The sequence below is a fragment of the Myodes glareolus genome, chromosome 9 (assembly GCF_982192425.1).
Source record: "Myodes glareolus chromosome 9, mMyoGla1.1, whole genome shotgun sequence".
NCBI classification, from domain to species: domain Eukaryota; kingdom Metazoa; phylum Chordata; class Mammalia; order Rodentia; family Cricetidae; genus Myodes; species Myodes glareolus.
Genome location: NC_142034.1, coordinates 26,803,715 through 26,818,705, shown reverse-complemented (window position 1 = coordinate 26,818,705; position 14,991 = coordinate 26,803,715). Strand labels below are relative to the sequence as shown.

Here is a 14,991-nt window from a genome sequence, read left to right as displayed (position 1 = left end):
GAGTGTGAGGCCAGCCAAGACTACACAGCAAGGCTCTGCCTTAAAAAGAAACCATAACATTTGAGCTAGGTGTGGTGGTGCAGACCTGCCATCCCTAAACAGGATCGTGTCTAAGGCCAGCTTGGGCTGGCGAGAGCCTTGAGCAGATCTGTGAGATCCCTTTAACGATTTTAAATTATTGTGTGTGCGCATGCGTGTGTATGTGTTCAGATGTGGAGGTCAGAGGGAGTCAGCTCTCTCTATCCGTCATGTGAGTTCCAGGGACAGATTAAGGTGTCAACCTGACGGAGCCTATTCCTTTCAGTGGCAGCTGGCTGCCTGCTCAGTGTGGCCCCCAGGTGTGTCTAACTCAGGAGTTCAGATGAAAGCAGGACTGGGCAATAGCTCTCAGCGAATCCCGCTCCGTTCTGGCATTTAAGATGAAAGACAAGTCAGAGGATTAGAGCAGAGAAAACGGCACTTCACTGCTGAGCAGGCCACGCCTGTAATCATCTGTCAGCACACACAGCTTGCCTCTTCCCACAAAGAATTTAGAAATGAATATTTATACCCCAGACAGCAATCGCTGCTCCTTAAAGATCTTCAAAAGTGGGCTGCAGCACTAGTAGCAAGAAAGAAATGCACCAGCCTAAAGCGGCCACAGGGGGCACTCGCTCACGCACTCTCCCTGACCGCACAGACTGGAATATTATTTAGTCATAAAAAACTCAAATCCCATCATCTGTGACTAGATTAAATTAAACAAGCCAGGTCCTAAAGGACAAGTCACCACACACTCTCAGGAATGTGAAGGCGGAAGGGGGGAATGGAAAGGAAAGGGGAAGGAAGAAAAGAAAAGGAGGGGCAAGGAGAGGAAATAGGGGGAGAGCAAAAGGTGAGGAAATGGGAAAAAGATAAAAATACTGGGAGAAGGTGAACTCGAGAATAGAAGGTGGGGGAGCAACAGGGAAGGGAAGCCTGGTGTAGGGCCTGGGTCTGCCCTTGTTCCTGGGGTTTATCTGGAGGATAGTTTCTGGTCAGTAAGCTCAAACATCCTGTTTGTTCCTGTGCTCCCCCTGCCCCAGCCTGGTGATTAGCTGTAGGGCATTGTTGACTCCATCTTTGGTGTGGTAATTTCCCACCTGCCTGGGGGGAAATCCTTGTGCAGCAGCTAGGTGTGTGATTTACCCAAAGTTGAATAAATGGCTTTCTGCTGATCTCCTTTCCAATGACCCAGGTCTCTTGGGTGTTCTTTCAATCTCCAGGCCCTTGCCCAGCTCGTGTACGGTACAGTGTACCAAGGAAGTAACACAGAATCAGATATTACAGCCTGGGGAGGGGCTGACTGATGGACAGGAGACTGAGTCCAGGATGCTTCTTACACATGCATCACATGGCACCCATTAACACGCGATGTGTAAGGAGCCGTCAGGACATCGCCATTATGGCACTGGCGGTTCTGCAGCTTTGGAGGTAAATGCATTTGCACAACTGAGCCTTTGTCCCTGGCCAATCCCGAGGCCCCGGGCATCTGCAAAATGGTATTCACCAATCAGGACAGTATCCGAGTCCCTCCACCCTAGAAAAGCAGCTGCCTCTGGGCTTTCCTCCTCTCTTGCTCTCCTGCTCTCTCTCGCCTTCTCTCCCTCTCTCCCTCTCTCACTCTCCTGCTCTCTCTCTCTCCCTCTCTCGCTCCCCACTTTCCCTTCAACCAAGAGGCTCCAATAAAGTGTGATTTGGGAAGAATCCTCAACTCGTGGTCGTTCTTGCTTGCTGGTCAAGCAGCGCGCCACAGTGATGCTCTTATGTGTTGGCTTAAAAAAAGTCTAACAACCCTATGTCCAACCAAACATCCCAAGCCCATTTTCTCTGCAAGAGTTTACACTCCTAGAAACAGAAGACTCTCAAAATCGTGGCAAATTTGTATGACCTAGAATTCCTATTACTCTTCCCTTTGTGGGCACATCGGTCAAAAGATTTTGCCTACACAAACCATTAATGAATAAACCCTGTTTGTTTGGGGGGGTAAGGGTCAGAGTTTTTTGGTTTCTCTGGATAGCCCTGGCTGTCTTGGAACTCGCTCTGTAGAAACTCAGAGATCTGCCTGCCTCTACTTCCCGGGTGCTGGGATTAAGGTTGTGCACCACCACTGCCCACTTGATGTGAGGACTTTTCAAACAACTTTTCAGTTCCTCTGGAAGTGGAATTAGATCCCTATGGGCCGCCTTTGGGTGCTGGAAATCAAAGCTGGGTCCTCTAGAACGGGCAGCCAGTGCTTTTAATCATTTGAACCATCTCTCCGGCACTCTCCCGACTCCCTCCCCAAGCTCCTTTTATTTTATGCTGCTTCGCCAAGACAGAGTCTCTCTGTGTAGCCCTACTTGTCTTGGAACTTGCTCTGTAGACCAGGATACACTCAGGAAAGTTTTGCACCCAGCAGAGATTAAAGGTGTATACTACCACACCCAGGTGTGGTGGCGCAGGCCTTTAACCCCAGCATTTGGGAAGCAGAGGCAGGTAGATCTGAGTTCAAGGCCAGATTGGACCACAGAGCTAGTTCCAGTAAAACAAAACAAAACAAAAAAACCAAAGTCTCTCCACCTAATCCAGGAGCTTGGTAATTAGGTCGAACAGGCCTCAAACTCAGAGATTCTCCTGCCCCTGCTGCTTAACAGCTGGGACTAAATGCACCAAGCCCTACAAATGTCCATTCTTAAACTTCTACTGAAATACCGTGATTCCTGTTAGCCTGGGACTCAGACTCCTCAGCAAAAAAGATGATGAAGTCAGGTGTGGTGGTCCACATCTTTAATTCCAGCACTGAGCCAAGGCGGGCAGATCTGAATTCAAGGCCAGCCTGACCAACACAGCCTGCCACACAGCAGCCCAGTCCCATGGTTCCCCACACAGCAGGGAACATGCTGGGGCCAGATGTCCAGCATTATCTCTGTACACCACTCTGTCTGGATCTTCCCACTGGATCTGATGCTGATGCAATCCAAGTCCTTGTACACTCCCTCATCCCTTGACCCAGTCTTACCTTGTTCACAGTTCTCCACCGTACCGTACTGGGCCAGCAGGCTGTCCAGCACCTGGAGAAGTAGAAGAAGGCTGTTTCCCAGGGCCCGGATACCCCTTGCCCTAAAGTTCTGGGACACTGGCAGGAACTAGACATTGGATCACATTTCGCCTAAGGTTCCAACGCCTTAGACTCCTGCTGATGGCAACCCTAGTGTTTGCAAGAATATCCCTGGCTCTAGGTTAAGGAACTTTGTAAAGCAAACTCAGACTTCTGCTATCAGAATTCTAAAATTCAGGAGAAAACTTCTACCTCCTTAATGCCTCTTGCCCAGAGTATGAGCACAAATGAGACTCCACCCAACACCCAGGGGAGACCTCTCTAGTCGTCCACTAACTCAGCAGGACACAGTCCCTGCCCTGTCTCTGCACTCCACCCCACTGGGCACTTCCACAAACACTTACTTCCCATCGGAGCTGAGGTGGAATATTTCGGATCTGAATTTTCCGACTCCTGAAATAAAAGTAAAAAAAAAAATTAGGAAAATCCCAGATGATTTAGGCCCCCATGACCTGGCAGTTTCTAACCCTTGTCCCAGCTTGCTATCTCACCAAAATCGTAGAATGGCAGTTTCCTCCACAGGGCCAGGGACTGAACTCAAGCTAGATTTCCCAGCCCTTAAAATAGCAACCGAAAGCCAGGCGATGGTGGTGGCACACGGCTTTAATTCCAACACTCAGGGAGGCAGAGGCAGGTGGATCTCCATGAGTGTGAGGCCAGCCTGATCTACAGAGTGAGTTCCAGAACAGGCAGAGATACACAGAGAAACCAGGGTGGGGGTGGGGAGCTGGGAAGCAACTGAAGCCAAGTGGTGGTGGCTCACGTCTTTAATCCCAGCACTTGGGGAGGCAGAGGCAAGTAGATCTCTGAGATCGAGGCCAGCATGATCTTCATAAAAAATTGGATGACAGCCAAAGTATACAGCGAAACCCCAACTTAGGTAAACAAAACAAAACCAAAAAGAATAGCAACCCAATAGGAATGCAGACTTTAGAGTGGGGTAGACCTCATTTTACAGACAAACTACTAATAGGATCATGGGGAGGAACGCGGAACCAGATGCTCTCAGCATAAAGGCAGCAAAGGACTACATGATGTTTTGCCATTTGCTATAGCTTAGCTTTCCCATGTAGTGTCCAGCACTACGGCAAAGTCAAGGGGCTGAAGAAATGGTGCTGGGGACTCTTACAGGACCTGAGTTTGATCCCTAATGTCCATGTGAGGCAGATAGCGACTGCTTGGCACTCCAGCTCGAGGGGGATCCAACACCTTGGCCACCTCAGGCACCAGACTCACAGGAACATACTCACACATACACAGCAAAATAATAAATAAATCTCAAGTCAAGTCTGACTGTAACTATTAATTTTTTGACTGGCACCTACTTCAAGCTCTACTTTGCTCCTGAGGTTGGGGTTGTGGGATGAAAAGGTGGAATGCCTGGGGCCCAGGTGCTCCCCTGGATTAGGGGAAACAATATATGCCAACAATTACAGAAGATAATACAGTGGGTAAGCCCTTGGCACCGCGAGGGACCTAAACCATTTATTAGAACTGATCTTTAGAAGATTATTTAACTTCTTTGAGGCCCAGTCTCCCCTTTTGCACAACAGGGATAATACCTATTCACAGGTGGGAGGTGGCACTAGATAATATTTGTAAGGACTTGGAGTAAATCCTTAAACTGTAACAATAGATCTGTGAGCAGGAGAAGTCTCCGGAGTGAGACTCTGCCTTCTCTGCCTGGTGACTACACTATCCTTACTCCATCCCAGCTTTCAAAGGGCTGTGAAAAGGAAGTATTTCCCTAGAGGATCACTTTCAGGTTCAGGGCTAACTCCCAGAGCAACTGCTCACCACCCAAATCAATACCTTAATCCTGGAGTTTAAAACATTTAAATTGACTTGATGTGTTAGTCAATTGTCATTTAGATCTCTGTGTATCTTTGATCCTGCACAAACCCTTAGTTCAAAGACAAAGTTTAGGGGTTGGATAGAAAGCTTGGCAGCTAAGAGCTAGATGCTTCTCTAGAAGAGCAGTGTTTAAGTGCCAGCACACTTATGATGTGTCCCAACCCCTGGAACTGGAGGGGCATCAGAGGCCCTCTTTCGGTCTCCATGGGCACTGCATGTATATGCAAGCAAAACAGTTATGCACGTTAATATAAAATAAAGATTTAAGTCACTTGATGGCAGACCTCAGTGACCTACCAGATGAGCTACTATTCAGTTTGGGGAGGGGAGGAGGAAAAAACAAAGGCTATGTCCTAACTGGATGTGTTGGCCTCGGCTGTCCCAGGCCAGTATCTTTACCAAGGCAGAGTCTAGTCTCAGGAAATAAAAATGCAGGGTCTCTGTTACCCCTTCTAGTCTGAAATTCTGCGAATGACAAGTCTTTATATAAGAGCCACAGCAAGGATACTCTGGGATGAAATAGTTAAATGAGCTGGGCAGTGGTGGTGAACGCCTTTAATCCAACAGAGGCAGGCGGATCTCTGAGTTTGAGGCCAGCCTGGTCTGCATAGTGAGGTCCAGGACAGTTAAGGCTACACACACACACACACACACACACACACACACACACACACACACACAAACCCTGTCTCAAAAAACCAAAAGAGGGAAAGGAAAGACAAACAGCTATAACTCAGTGGGCGCAGTACTCCCCGGTAAGCCCTGAGTTCAAGTTTCAGCACAGAAAGGTAAGCATGGTGCCAAATGCCTGTAATCCCAGCACCCAGGGTACTGGCAGAACGATCAGAAGTTCGAAGACACACACATGGAGTCATCAAGCTAATTTCTGAGGCCTTAGACTTCATCCCATCAGACACCAGGTTCAAGGATTGGCCAAAATGAAGTTGTAGATATCCTTCATAAGAGAGTCTCACAAAACACATCTGATGACCAAAAAGACGGATTGACTTGGTGAAGAACCTGGGAAAATAAATGAACACTGCCTTGGTCTAAAGGCGGAATGGTCCAGCCCAGGGCACCTCCTTCCAGCAAATCCTTTTGGATGGAGGGCATAGGATAAAGGCTGCCTGCCTAACAGTCCAAGTAATGAGGCATAAAGCAAACTGTAGTACAGGAGCCTAGTCTGGAAACAGCCCATTAGTGCACTCCTAGGTCAAGGCCGAAACTTCCCTCTTCAAACTGCTTCAGAGCTTTCTATTCGGGAAAGGAGAGGTGGTAGCAGAGAAATCACATCTCTGCAAGGATGCTAATCCACAACCAGAAAGCAATGGCAGGCAGATTGGCTGGAATGTCTGGAATGTTCCAGGAGGGGGGAGGGCAGGGCCACCCAACCAATGAAAGAAAGACATCCCAGCAGCCTTCCCTCACCCCCCTAGGGCACACACCCCACCCAGAGAACCCACTGTAGGCTTCTCCTAGGCTTCCTCTTCAGCAGAGCCCCCAGCCCTGATTAAAACAGGAGGGGATGGCCCGGAAGAGCCTAGGCATCCAAGGACCTTTGTCTTCTAAGTCTGGTTTTCCTCTGAGTGTGGGGCTATCTAATTCCTTTCAGGCCCAAAGTGCACAGGATAAAGCTGAGACCTGTAACCTGAATTCCCTTGCTTACATTACAAACCCCCTGTATAACTCATTATTTCCACAGAGGGGAGGCCGAGGTCGCTGGTTTAGGCTGGTGTGCTGAGTAGACTCTCAGATGTTCTCAACCTGTAAGTGGAGACCACTTTGGTGGATCTAACGACCCTTTTCACAGGGACTGCCTAGCAGCTTTAACAGTAGCAAAATTACAGCTATGAAGCGGCAAAAAAAAATAATAATAATTTTAAGGTTGGGGTCACCACAACATGAGGAACCATATTAAAGGGTCAGAGCTAGGAAAACTGAGAACCATTGGCCTAGAAGAAGTTCCTACCTGATGTATCCATCAGGTTATGAGCACAACCAACTCCTACTTCACATTGGTTTCTCCTGGTTTCTAACTCTAATAAAACCCTTGTTAGTACTTGAGAGGAGACCAGAAGGCGAGGTGGACAAGCACCACTTGGTGGGAGAGACAGTATTTAAATTCGTTCACAATAATCTTATAAAATGGGCACTGCCTATGAGCCCCACTAACTCCTTCACCACTGCTTGCCTAACCAACAACCCTGCTCCAATAGACCGGGTGGAGCAGTGTTTGTGCATCACAGGTAAAAAGGCACCACACACACACCCCGAAGCACCAAGTCCCATTCCAGCAAGGAGAACTGGGAGAAACTCAGTAACTGCCCCAAGAATACGAACTGCCAGCAATGGCCATTAAAGGCAATGGTTACACCAGCAAAAAAAAAACAAAACAAAAACAAAACAAAAACGCTTCCTAGGTGCCAATAGCCCATGGCTTTCAGGTCCTCTGCCTGCTCTAACAGAGCCAGGAACCCAGCACTGGAGGGCAGCTCAATGGGCACGTGGAAATTAGGAAAATTCACCTCTAGCGTGCTGCCAAGCCATCCTGGGGATGTGAGGACCAGCCAGGGGAGCAGGTCAGGGAGACTCAGAAGCTTCAGACAGAAGAATGTACCAGAACACCCACACAGCACAGGCTATTTATTGGTGGCTTGTCTGACAACCCAGAACATGAGATTAAAGAGGTTTAAGGAAAATCTTGTCCACATTTCATAAACATTCTATTTTGTGTGGGTTTTGTTGTTGTTGCTGCTGCTTGTTTGTGTTTTCTGATTTTGAGACAGAGTTTCTCTGTGTAGCCCCGCTGTCCTGGAACTCACTTGGTAGACTATAGGCTGTCCTCAAGTTCAGATTTGCTTGCCTGCTTTATGGATTCTAGGCAAGCACTCCACTGAGTTATACCCAGTCTTATCTATCCCTCCTCATGTGAGTCTCACTCTGTAGCCCAGGCTAGCTTCCAATTTAGAGCAATCTCCCTGCCTCAGCCTCACTTACAGTCCTGAGCGACTATACTATGCTTGTTGTTAATGATATATGAACTGTAGAGTTTGTGTTATGTGTATGAGTCTAGCAGTATGTAAGTGCACCACCGCGGGGGGGAGGGCGCAGCTACCTTGGAACTGGCTGTAAGCAGTCATGGGGACTCTGGGAATTGAACCTGAGTCCTCTGGATAAGCAATCAGTGGCCTTAGCTGCGGAACCATCTCCCCAGCCCCAGTTATGAAGTCCTTATTCCCTGCAAAAGTGCCCCTTTCACCCCCACACCCAGAGTGGAAGGTGCCCCCTGCAATCAAGTCAATGGCTTGTCCTCCCTAGGGTTAAGGAGTTCCCTTAAACCAAGGCAGAAGTTGGATGGAGGAGGGGATGGTGGTGGCCACAGCAGCGTTTCTCTGAATCTCAAACAACTGCAGAGGCCCCAGTCTTGAATCAGGCTTGAAGTTTCATCTCCTTCAAAACCAAGATTAAACCAGACCTCCAAACCTACCCCACCCCAAGATCAAGCTCTGCTTTCACCTGTGGTCTCACCTCAACCTTCAGCTCTCTGGTGACCAGTAGGATTGGTCAGCCTCAAGCATCTTGTGCCCCCAGATTGGGATCAGCCTGCCTACCTATAGGTAGCTTTCTTAAATAGAGGGACTTTCTGTGCATTAATGATCTGAGGAACTGGTTATTAGCTTTTCTTTTTTTTTCCCACACAAATGTGATGTAGAACACTACACGGGTTATCGTCGGGAGGTGGCACACACCTTTAATCCCAGCACTCTGGAGGCAGAGGCAGCAGATCTCTGTGAGTTCGAGGCCAGCATATAACTAGCATATAAGAGCTAGTTCCAGGACAGGTTCCAAAACTACAGAGAAACCGTGTCTTAAAAACCCTGTCTTTAAAAAAAAAACAAAAAAAAAAAACTACACGGTCAACAAAAACTTTGAACCCATCCATTCAAGAACCCAAAGGTAAGACTCTCACACACAGCTACATACCAGGCTTCATTTAAATGAAGTCCAAGCTTTCAGTGAAGCCTGTAGGTTAGCTCTCCAAGTGAGAGAACGCTGCTCCAGGCAACGAGAACATATATCAGACACAGCTGCTGTCACTGACAAGAGACTTGCCCAGAATGCTGAAGCCTTGGGTTCCATCATTCCTCAGGACGCGGTTCATAAATGAAGTGCCAGACTAGTGTAGTGGCTGGTCTGCTGCTGTAACTGGAATGCAGAATAGCCAGGCACGGGGCTGAAGAAGATGGCTTAGTAGTTAGAGCAGTGGCTGCCCTTCAATAGGACCTGGGTCGCTATTCCAGGATCCATGCAGTGGTTCACAGACATCTGGAACTCCAGCTTCAAGAGCCTCTGAAGCTTTCTTTGTGGGCATCAGGCATGCATGTGATCCAAATATTTGTGCAGGCAAAACACTTATACATATAAAATAAATCTAAAAAATGACAGAGACACATGCATTTAATCCCAACACTCAGGCAGAGGCAGGTGGATTTCTGAGTTCAGGCCAGCCTTGGTCTACAGAGATCCTACGTAGCCCCCGTTCCCTCACCCAAAGGAAACCACACAGATGCTCAAATCTGTAGACACACACGATGCTCCAGTGCAGGGGAGGTACTAAATCCTAATTCATCAGCAGAAAGCTGGCTGTTGGAGCGCACATGCATCTATCTGTAATCCAACCACTCCCGACACAAGGGAGTCAATCCTGAGTCAGCTGGGCTTAGGTAAAGGGAGAGAAAACAGAGACCCAGCAAGGTGGAAAGTGAGAACCCAGAGTTGTCCACACGTGCGCGCACAAACGCACGCTTCCACAACTTTCCTCCATATTTCTGGATAGAATCCAGCTGTTAGAGCCTTCTCATCCCAGAGGTGATTTTGGCAGCTCCAGCACGCTGGGGAAGCCACTGACTGTGCGGCCTCCAAGGACCAACAAAATGACCAAGAGCAACTGAAGAACAGAATGTTGATTTTACTAAAAGGATTTATAGAATATATAACTTTTGTTACTGTTAAAAAAAATTTTACAATATATTTATTTTTAAGCATGTGTGTGTCCTCAGACTCCAGAGAGGGTGGTGGATCCCCTGGAGGGGCACTCAATATGGGTACACTGCAAGGACAGAATGCATTTTGGGGGGGTGGCAAGACAAGGTTTCTCTGCATAGGCCTGGCTATTCTGGAACTCACTATACAGACCAGTCTAGCCTCAAAAAAAGAGATCCCCTGCCTCTGCCTCCTAAGTGCTGGGATTAAAAGTGTGCACCACCACTGCCCAGCAACAACCTTCTGATCTATTTGATCAAAAAATATTTAAGAGCTGTGTCAATCCTAGTCGGAGGACCAGGGAGTTTGAGGTCAGCCTAGACTACATGAGACCTCGTTTTAAATCTGCCTGTCCCCCTCCCCACAAAGAAAAAAAAAAAAGTGCAAACCTGTAATCCAGCACTGGGGAGGCTGTGGCACAATGACTTAAATTCCAGGCCAGCCTGGGCTACTTATTCAAGTCCTTTCAAAAAGAAAAGGGAACAAAACATTGTACATAAGTATGTAATTCTTAATATTAAGTACACAGCATTCCAGACGGAGTCCCAGAGTGCTGGAATTACAGAATCACAGGTACGTGCCACCACCCACTCACCTAACCTTTCTTTAATGTGGAGGCTGTAATTCAAAAATTCCATGTGTGAATACACACTTGTGGTTTTTGTTTTTTTAGTTCCTCTTGTGGCTTTGGCTTCAAAGACTGTAACTTTGAAGTAACAGTCAGACTGTTACTCCATGGGTCTGGACACTGTCCCACTGTGCTGAGCAGATTGTGATGGAGAATGGCCGTGCTCCCATGGTTTCCAGTCCAGCGGTGGCCAGGACAGCTTGGTGTGGAAAGAAGGGAGCAAGAAATAAGCCGACAGGGTGGGTGGTGACTGACGGGCTGTCTGCTAGGCAGGTAATTCTGCTGGTGCTTTTTTTTTCTTTTTTCTTTCTAAATAAAAGGACCCCAAGTGACTGACCCGGGAGCCGAAGCACCACTGGTTCTTCCAGAATGGCCATGGTTTTCCAGATCACTCCAAGACTATCAATACTTCCTTCCCACCCCTTTTAACCACATAAAAAACGGAGAGCTAGGTACCAAAACGGGTTGGAGTAGGGAGGAGTCCAGAAAACTTCTGAAGGGGGCAGGCCTGGCACGCTCCAGGCAGGGCAGTAGACGGGAAAAGGGGCGGTGTGGGAAGGGATGAGGAACTGGCTCCATGCCCAGGGCTTCAAGCCAGGATGATCCAGAGGCAGGGTAGCCAGACAGGTCAGGCGGCCAGCGGGCACTCTATTGAGTAACTAGCTGCGGGTTAGGACTCAGGACGAAAAAGTGACCAAAGGAGAGGCTTGGAACCAAGGCATATGCCGCTGCCACTGGAAAGGTGTGTGCACACGCACCAAGAGGGAACAGGCATCAGGAATACAGCTATATGCAATGCACACTGCCTTCTAAAGACTTTAATTTTCGTTTGTTTTGTGTGTATAGGGAGCACATGTCACAACATGCATCTGGAGGTCGGTTAACATGTTCAAATAGGTTTGGTTCGCTCCTTCAGGATGTGGGTCCTGGGGTTCAAACTCAGGTCATCAAACTCAGCAGCAAAAGCCTTTGAGCTTTAAATGTCTGCCACGCACTCTGTCCCTGTACCCAGATTCCTGAACCAATGCAGTAGAGACATGGGAAGGAAAAGCCCTCTGCAGGAGGGTCCTTATCTAGACCTAAGCCTGATGTCCTCTCCTGTGTTTATTGCCAGATTGGGGGTTGAGGGAATCATGGGGCTTCTTCCAGGACATGCTACTTGGACACCGCATGTTACCAAGATGTTCTGGTTAAGGAAAATCAGGTTCGTGTTTTGGAGCTGTCCCCCTTATTTCAGACACAGAAATCAAGGTTCAGAGAGGGACAGAACTAGCCAACTTGGGGTAGGACTAGAACTCAGCTCTCCAGGCTGATCTGTGCTGGGAAGGGAAGTGTTAGCATAGCAGAAGCCATTAGAGTCCGGTGGTAAGAGCAGGAAAAATGCCCATATTCTCTATGGCTAAGTTGCTTGCCAACTGGCTTTTACTGCATGCGGCTCTAATTTGGGCACCAGATTTAATTTGCAGAACAGCTAACTACTCTATAATACGGCTGGGTGGCTGTCAGAGATCTGTTACAGGAGGGAAAGTGTAGTTCACAAAACAGAGCAGGCAAAGAAGGGAAGATGCTAACTGGGGAGGGGAGAGAGAGAGGGAGAAACTCAGCAACTCAGAAACTCACTGGAGAGTGAATGGGTCAACAAGAAAGCCCACAGGTTTTTTTAAACCCCCACCCCTTACTCATCTGGGCAGCCCAGAGGAAGCCAAAACAGAAGCTCTGGGATAGCTGATGGCTTCCCAGGCAAACTCCAGGTCTGCCTGATCCAACTGCTGCCTCCTCCCCCTACCCTGGGCTTTGGGTAGAATCTTACTTTTTAACTTTTTAACTGCAGAGGTCTGGCCAAGTGGAGCTGAACAGTACGGAAAAGGAAGCAAGAAGAACCTGGGAGTGGGTGAGACGTGAGGATGAAACCTTCGCTAAAGTTTGAAGTACACAGAAGGGAGTTTGCAGCCTACACCTCCCGTGTGGGTACAGAGAGTGTCCTTGAGAGCACTGTCCTCGCCCTTAGTCTGGCAATGGCGAGAGTTTCTCGGTCTTCCCCAGGGCTGTGGGAGATAGTCAGTAACCTCTGAGAGATCCCTACCGACACTCCCGCTACCCTTTCAATGGCTTTCCCGCATGTTGTCTTAACTTCCACTACCCAGGATGTTTGCAGCATTTCTTCAGGAGCCACGCGGTCTAGCACTGGGGATAGGGCGGACGAGGGTGAAAGCACCCGAAAGCAATGAGGGGAAGCCTCCCCAGGGTAAGGGTATGGAGAGCCTCAGCTCAAGAAGCCAACCTCAGGGCAGCCCACAACCTTGCCCAGTGAAAAAGGAATAGCTGAAAATCCTTAGAGTTAAAATAATAATAATAATACTTTATCTGATAATCAGTAGAAAAGGACTCTGTCCTCTCCAACTGTCAACAAATACCTGTTGGTGGTGGGCGAGTTCATTAAGACTGTATGCTAGGTGCTGGAGTCAACGTTCTCAGAACGACTCTCCTCCACCATTCCTGCCCATCCTGAGTTCTGCTTGGATTGGGGTAGGGAGTGGATGGAATGATCCTCCGGAGGGCCCTTTCCCCCGAGTTAAGGGATTACTAAGAGGCAGGACCACCAGCGCTTTGGTTCCAAAATGGCTCTCGACCACCCTGACCAGGAAGAAAGGCGGGCCTTCAACAGCTCAGAGAATCTAGGCCTTGGACACAGTCTTTAACCAAGAAGGGTTGGAAAGCAGTCAGGGCAACTGAGGAGGCAGCGCCTGGGAAGGGCGGCGGCAGCTGAGGTGGGGGAGGGTGGCGGCAGCTGGGGGGGAGGAGGGGAGTCCTGTAGGCCGCGCAATTGAGAAGGCCGAAGCAGCTGAGAGGCCCGGCCTGCGCCCCACGGGGCGCCCCTTCCCACCCCAACCCTTGGGTGGGCTGCTGCACGCTGCAGAAGGAGGAGGGGACAAGGATGCGCCCCAATCCCTCTGCCAGCCTAGAATGTTCGCAGCAAGGCGCCCTGGGTACCCGAGGAAAAGCAGCCGGTCCTGAGCTGAGGGGCCCCGGCGGCCCTCGGTCGCCCGCGCAGGGCCCTGGGGGGAGGGGCCGCGCTGGGGGCTGTGGGTGGGGGTGGGGACCAGGACTTTGCCCTTTGTCTCTCCCTCTCTCTCGACAGAGCCACCGGCCGAAACCCGACCCCATCGGCGAGCCAGGCAGCCAGCGCGGGGCAGGCTCCCCCTCCGGGGTTCTTTAGTAAATCCATACCCGACCTCCCCGTGGTCAGGGCCGTGACAGAGGTGGTCCTGTGGGGGAGGGGGCTTCCCGCCTGAGACCCGGCCTGCAAACATTTAAGGGGGAACTGGGTAGGGGGCAGGGAACAGGGAAGAGGCTAGGAGTGGGACCGCTGAGGCTGGGGAGGAGAAAATGGCCCTGGAGGCGGCAATCCTAAGGGACATCGTCGGGGCTGCACAGGCGGCTGGACCAGACTGGGGAGGCCTGCCACAGACAAGGCAGAAAGGGGATCTGGCAGTGGGGCAGAAGCGGAACACAAAACTTAAGGGCTCTCTGGCCATAGGGAAGCCAAGGCTCGATAGTAAAGTTGTAATTGAAAAGTCATCGTTGTTCCCATAATAAAGTTGAGTGGTAGGGATGAAACGACCTTACTCGCCAATCCCTTTGGGGTCTCATCAATTATCTTACTGATATGCAGTACTTCCGAGTTTGTCTCTACACACAAAATCTATGAACCTGGAACACGAGACTAAGAACAGTTATTTCCATTTCCAGGTGGTGAGAAGCAGAGATCGACTAGCCCAAAGAGGTGATGGCCGGTGACAACATAAAGCTTGTTCCTGCTTTCCAGAAAACAAGCTCACTGGGTTCTTGCTCCCCAGAAGCCAACATGCACAGGGTGAGAATCTTCGTCCCTATCTCCAAGGAAGGGAAACAGGAAGAAGACATCCTATTCTCTGCTGCCCCCAAGCTCCTGCTCTCCCCACCCCCACACCACCACCATCACCAGGAACACACCCGGGAAGATTTACACCCAGATTCATCAAGTCTCTAGAGAAGGAGAGAATCCAGGTGAGGACACTTTTTAAAAGGCCCAGAAATAAGGCCTAGATCCACCGCAGAATCCCTTTTCCTAACTTGTCCACAGGAGGCTGGGACCCACCATCTTTGTTTCCTTCAGCCTGGGATGGAAGACGCTCAAAGCAGGGACAAATCATGTCGGATGTGTGTTTCTTTGCAAAACTTATGCTATTCCAATAAAGCTCAAGAAAAGATTCAGCCTGTGTGTGTTCAGCTTTAGATACAATCGGTGGACTTTAAAGACAAGCACCTCTACCGAAGGCAGGCCCGCTGGAGCGTCAGTTTTTTCAGT

General features: G+C 49.3%; 1 protein-coding gene across 2 annotated transcripts in view; it reads right to left on the bottom strand.

Moving 5' to 3' along the window:
* The window catches only part of Igf2bp1 (insulin like growth factor 2 mRNA binding protein 1), a 46,565-nt gene that overhangs the window by 18,665 nt on the left and 12,909 nt on the right, over positions 1-14,991 (bottom strand). For both annotated transcript variants that reach the window (XM_085695695.2, XM_085695696.2), the window contains exons 3-4: positions 3,463-3,511; positions 3,020-3,071 (exon numbers count right to left, since the gene is read on the bottom strand). In XM_085695695.2, the coding sequence (XP_085551821.2) occupies positions 3,020-3,071; positions 3,463-3,511 (101 nt within the window). The remainder of the gene's footprint in view (positions 1-3,019; positions 3,072-3,462; positions 3,512-14,991) is intronic.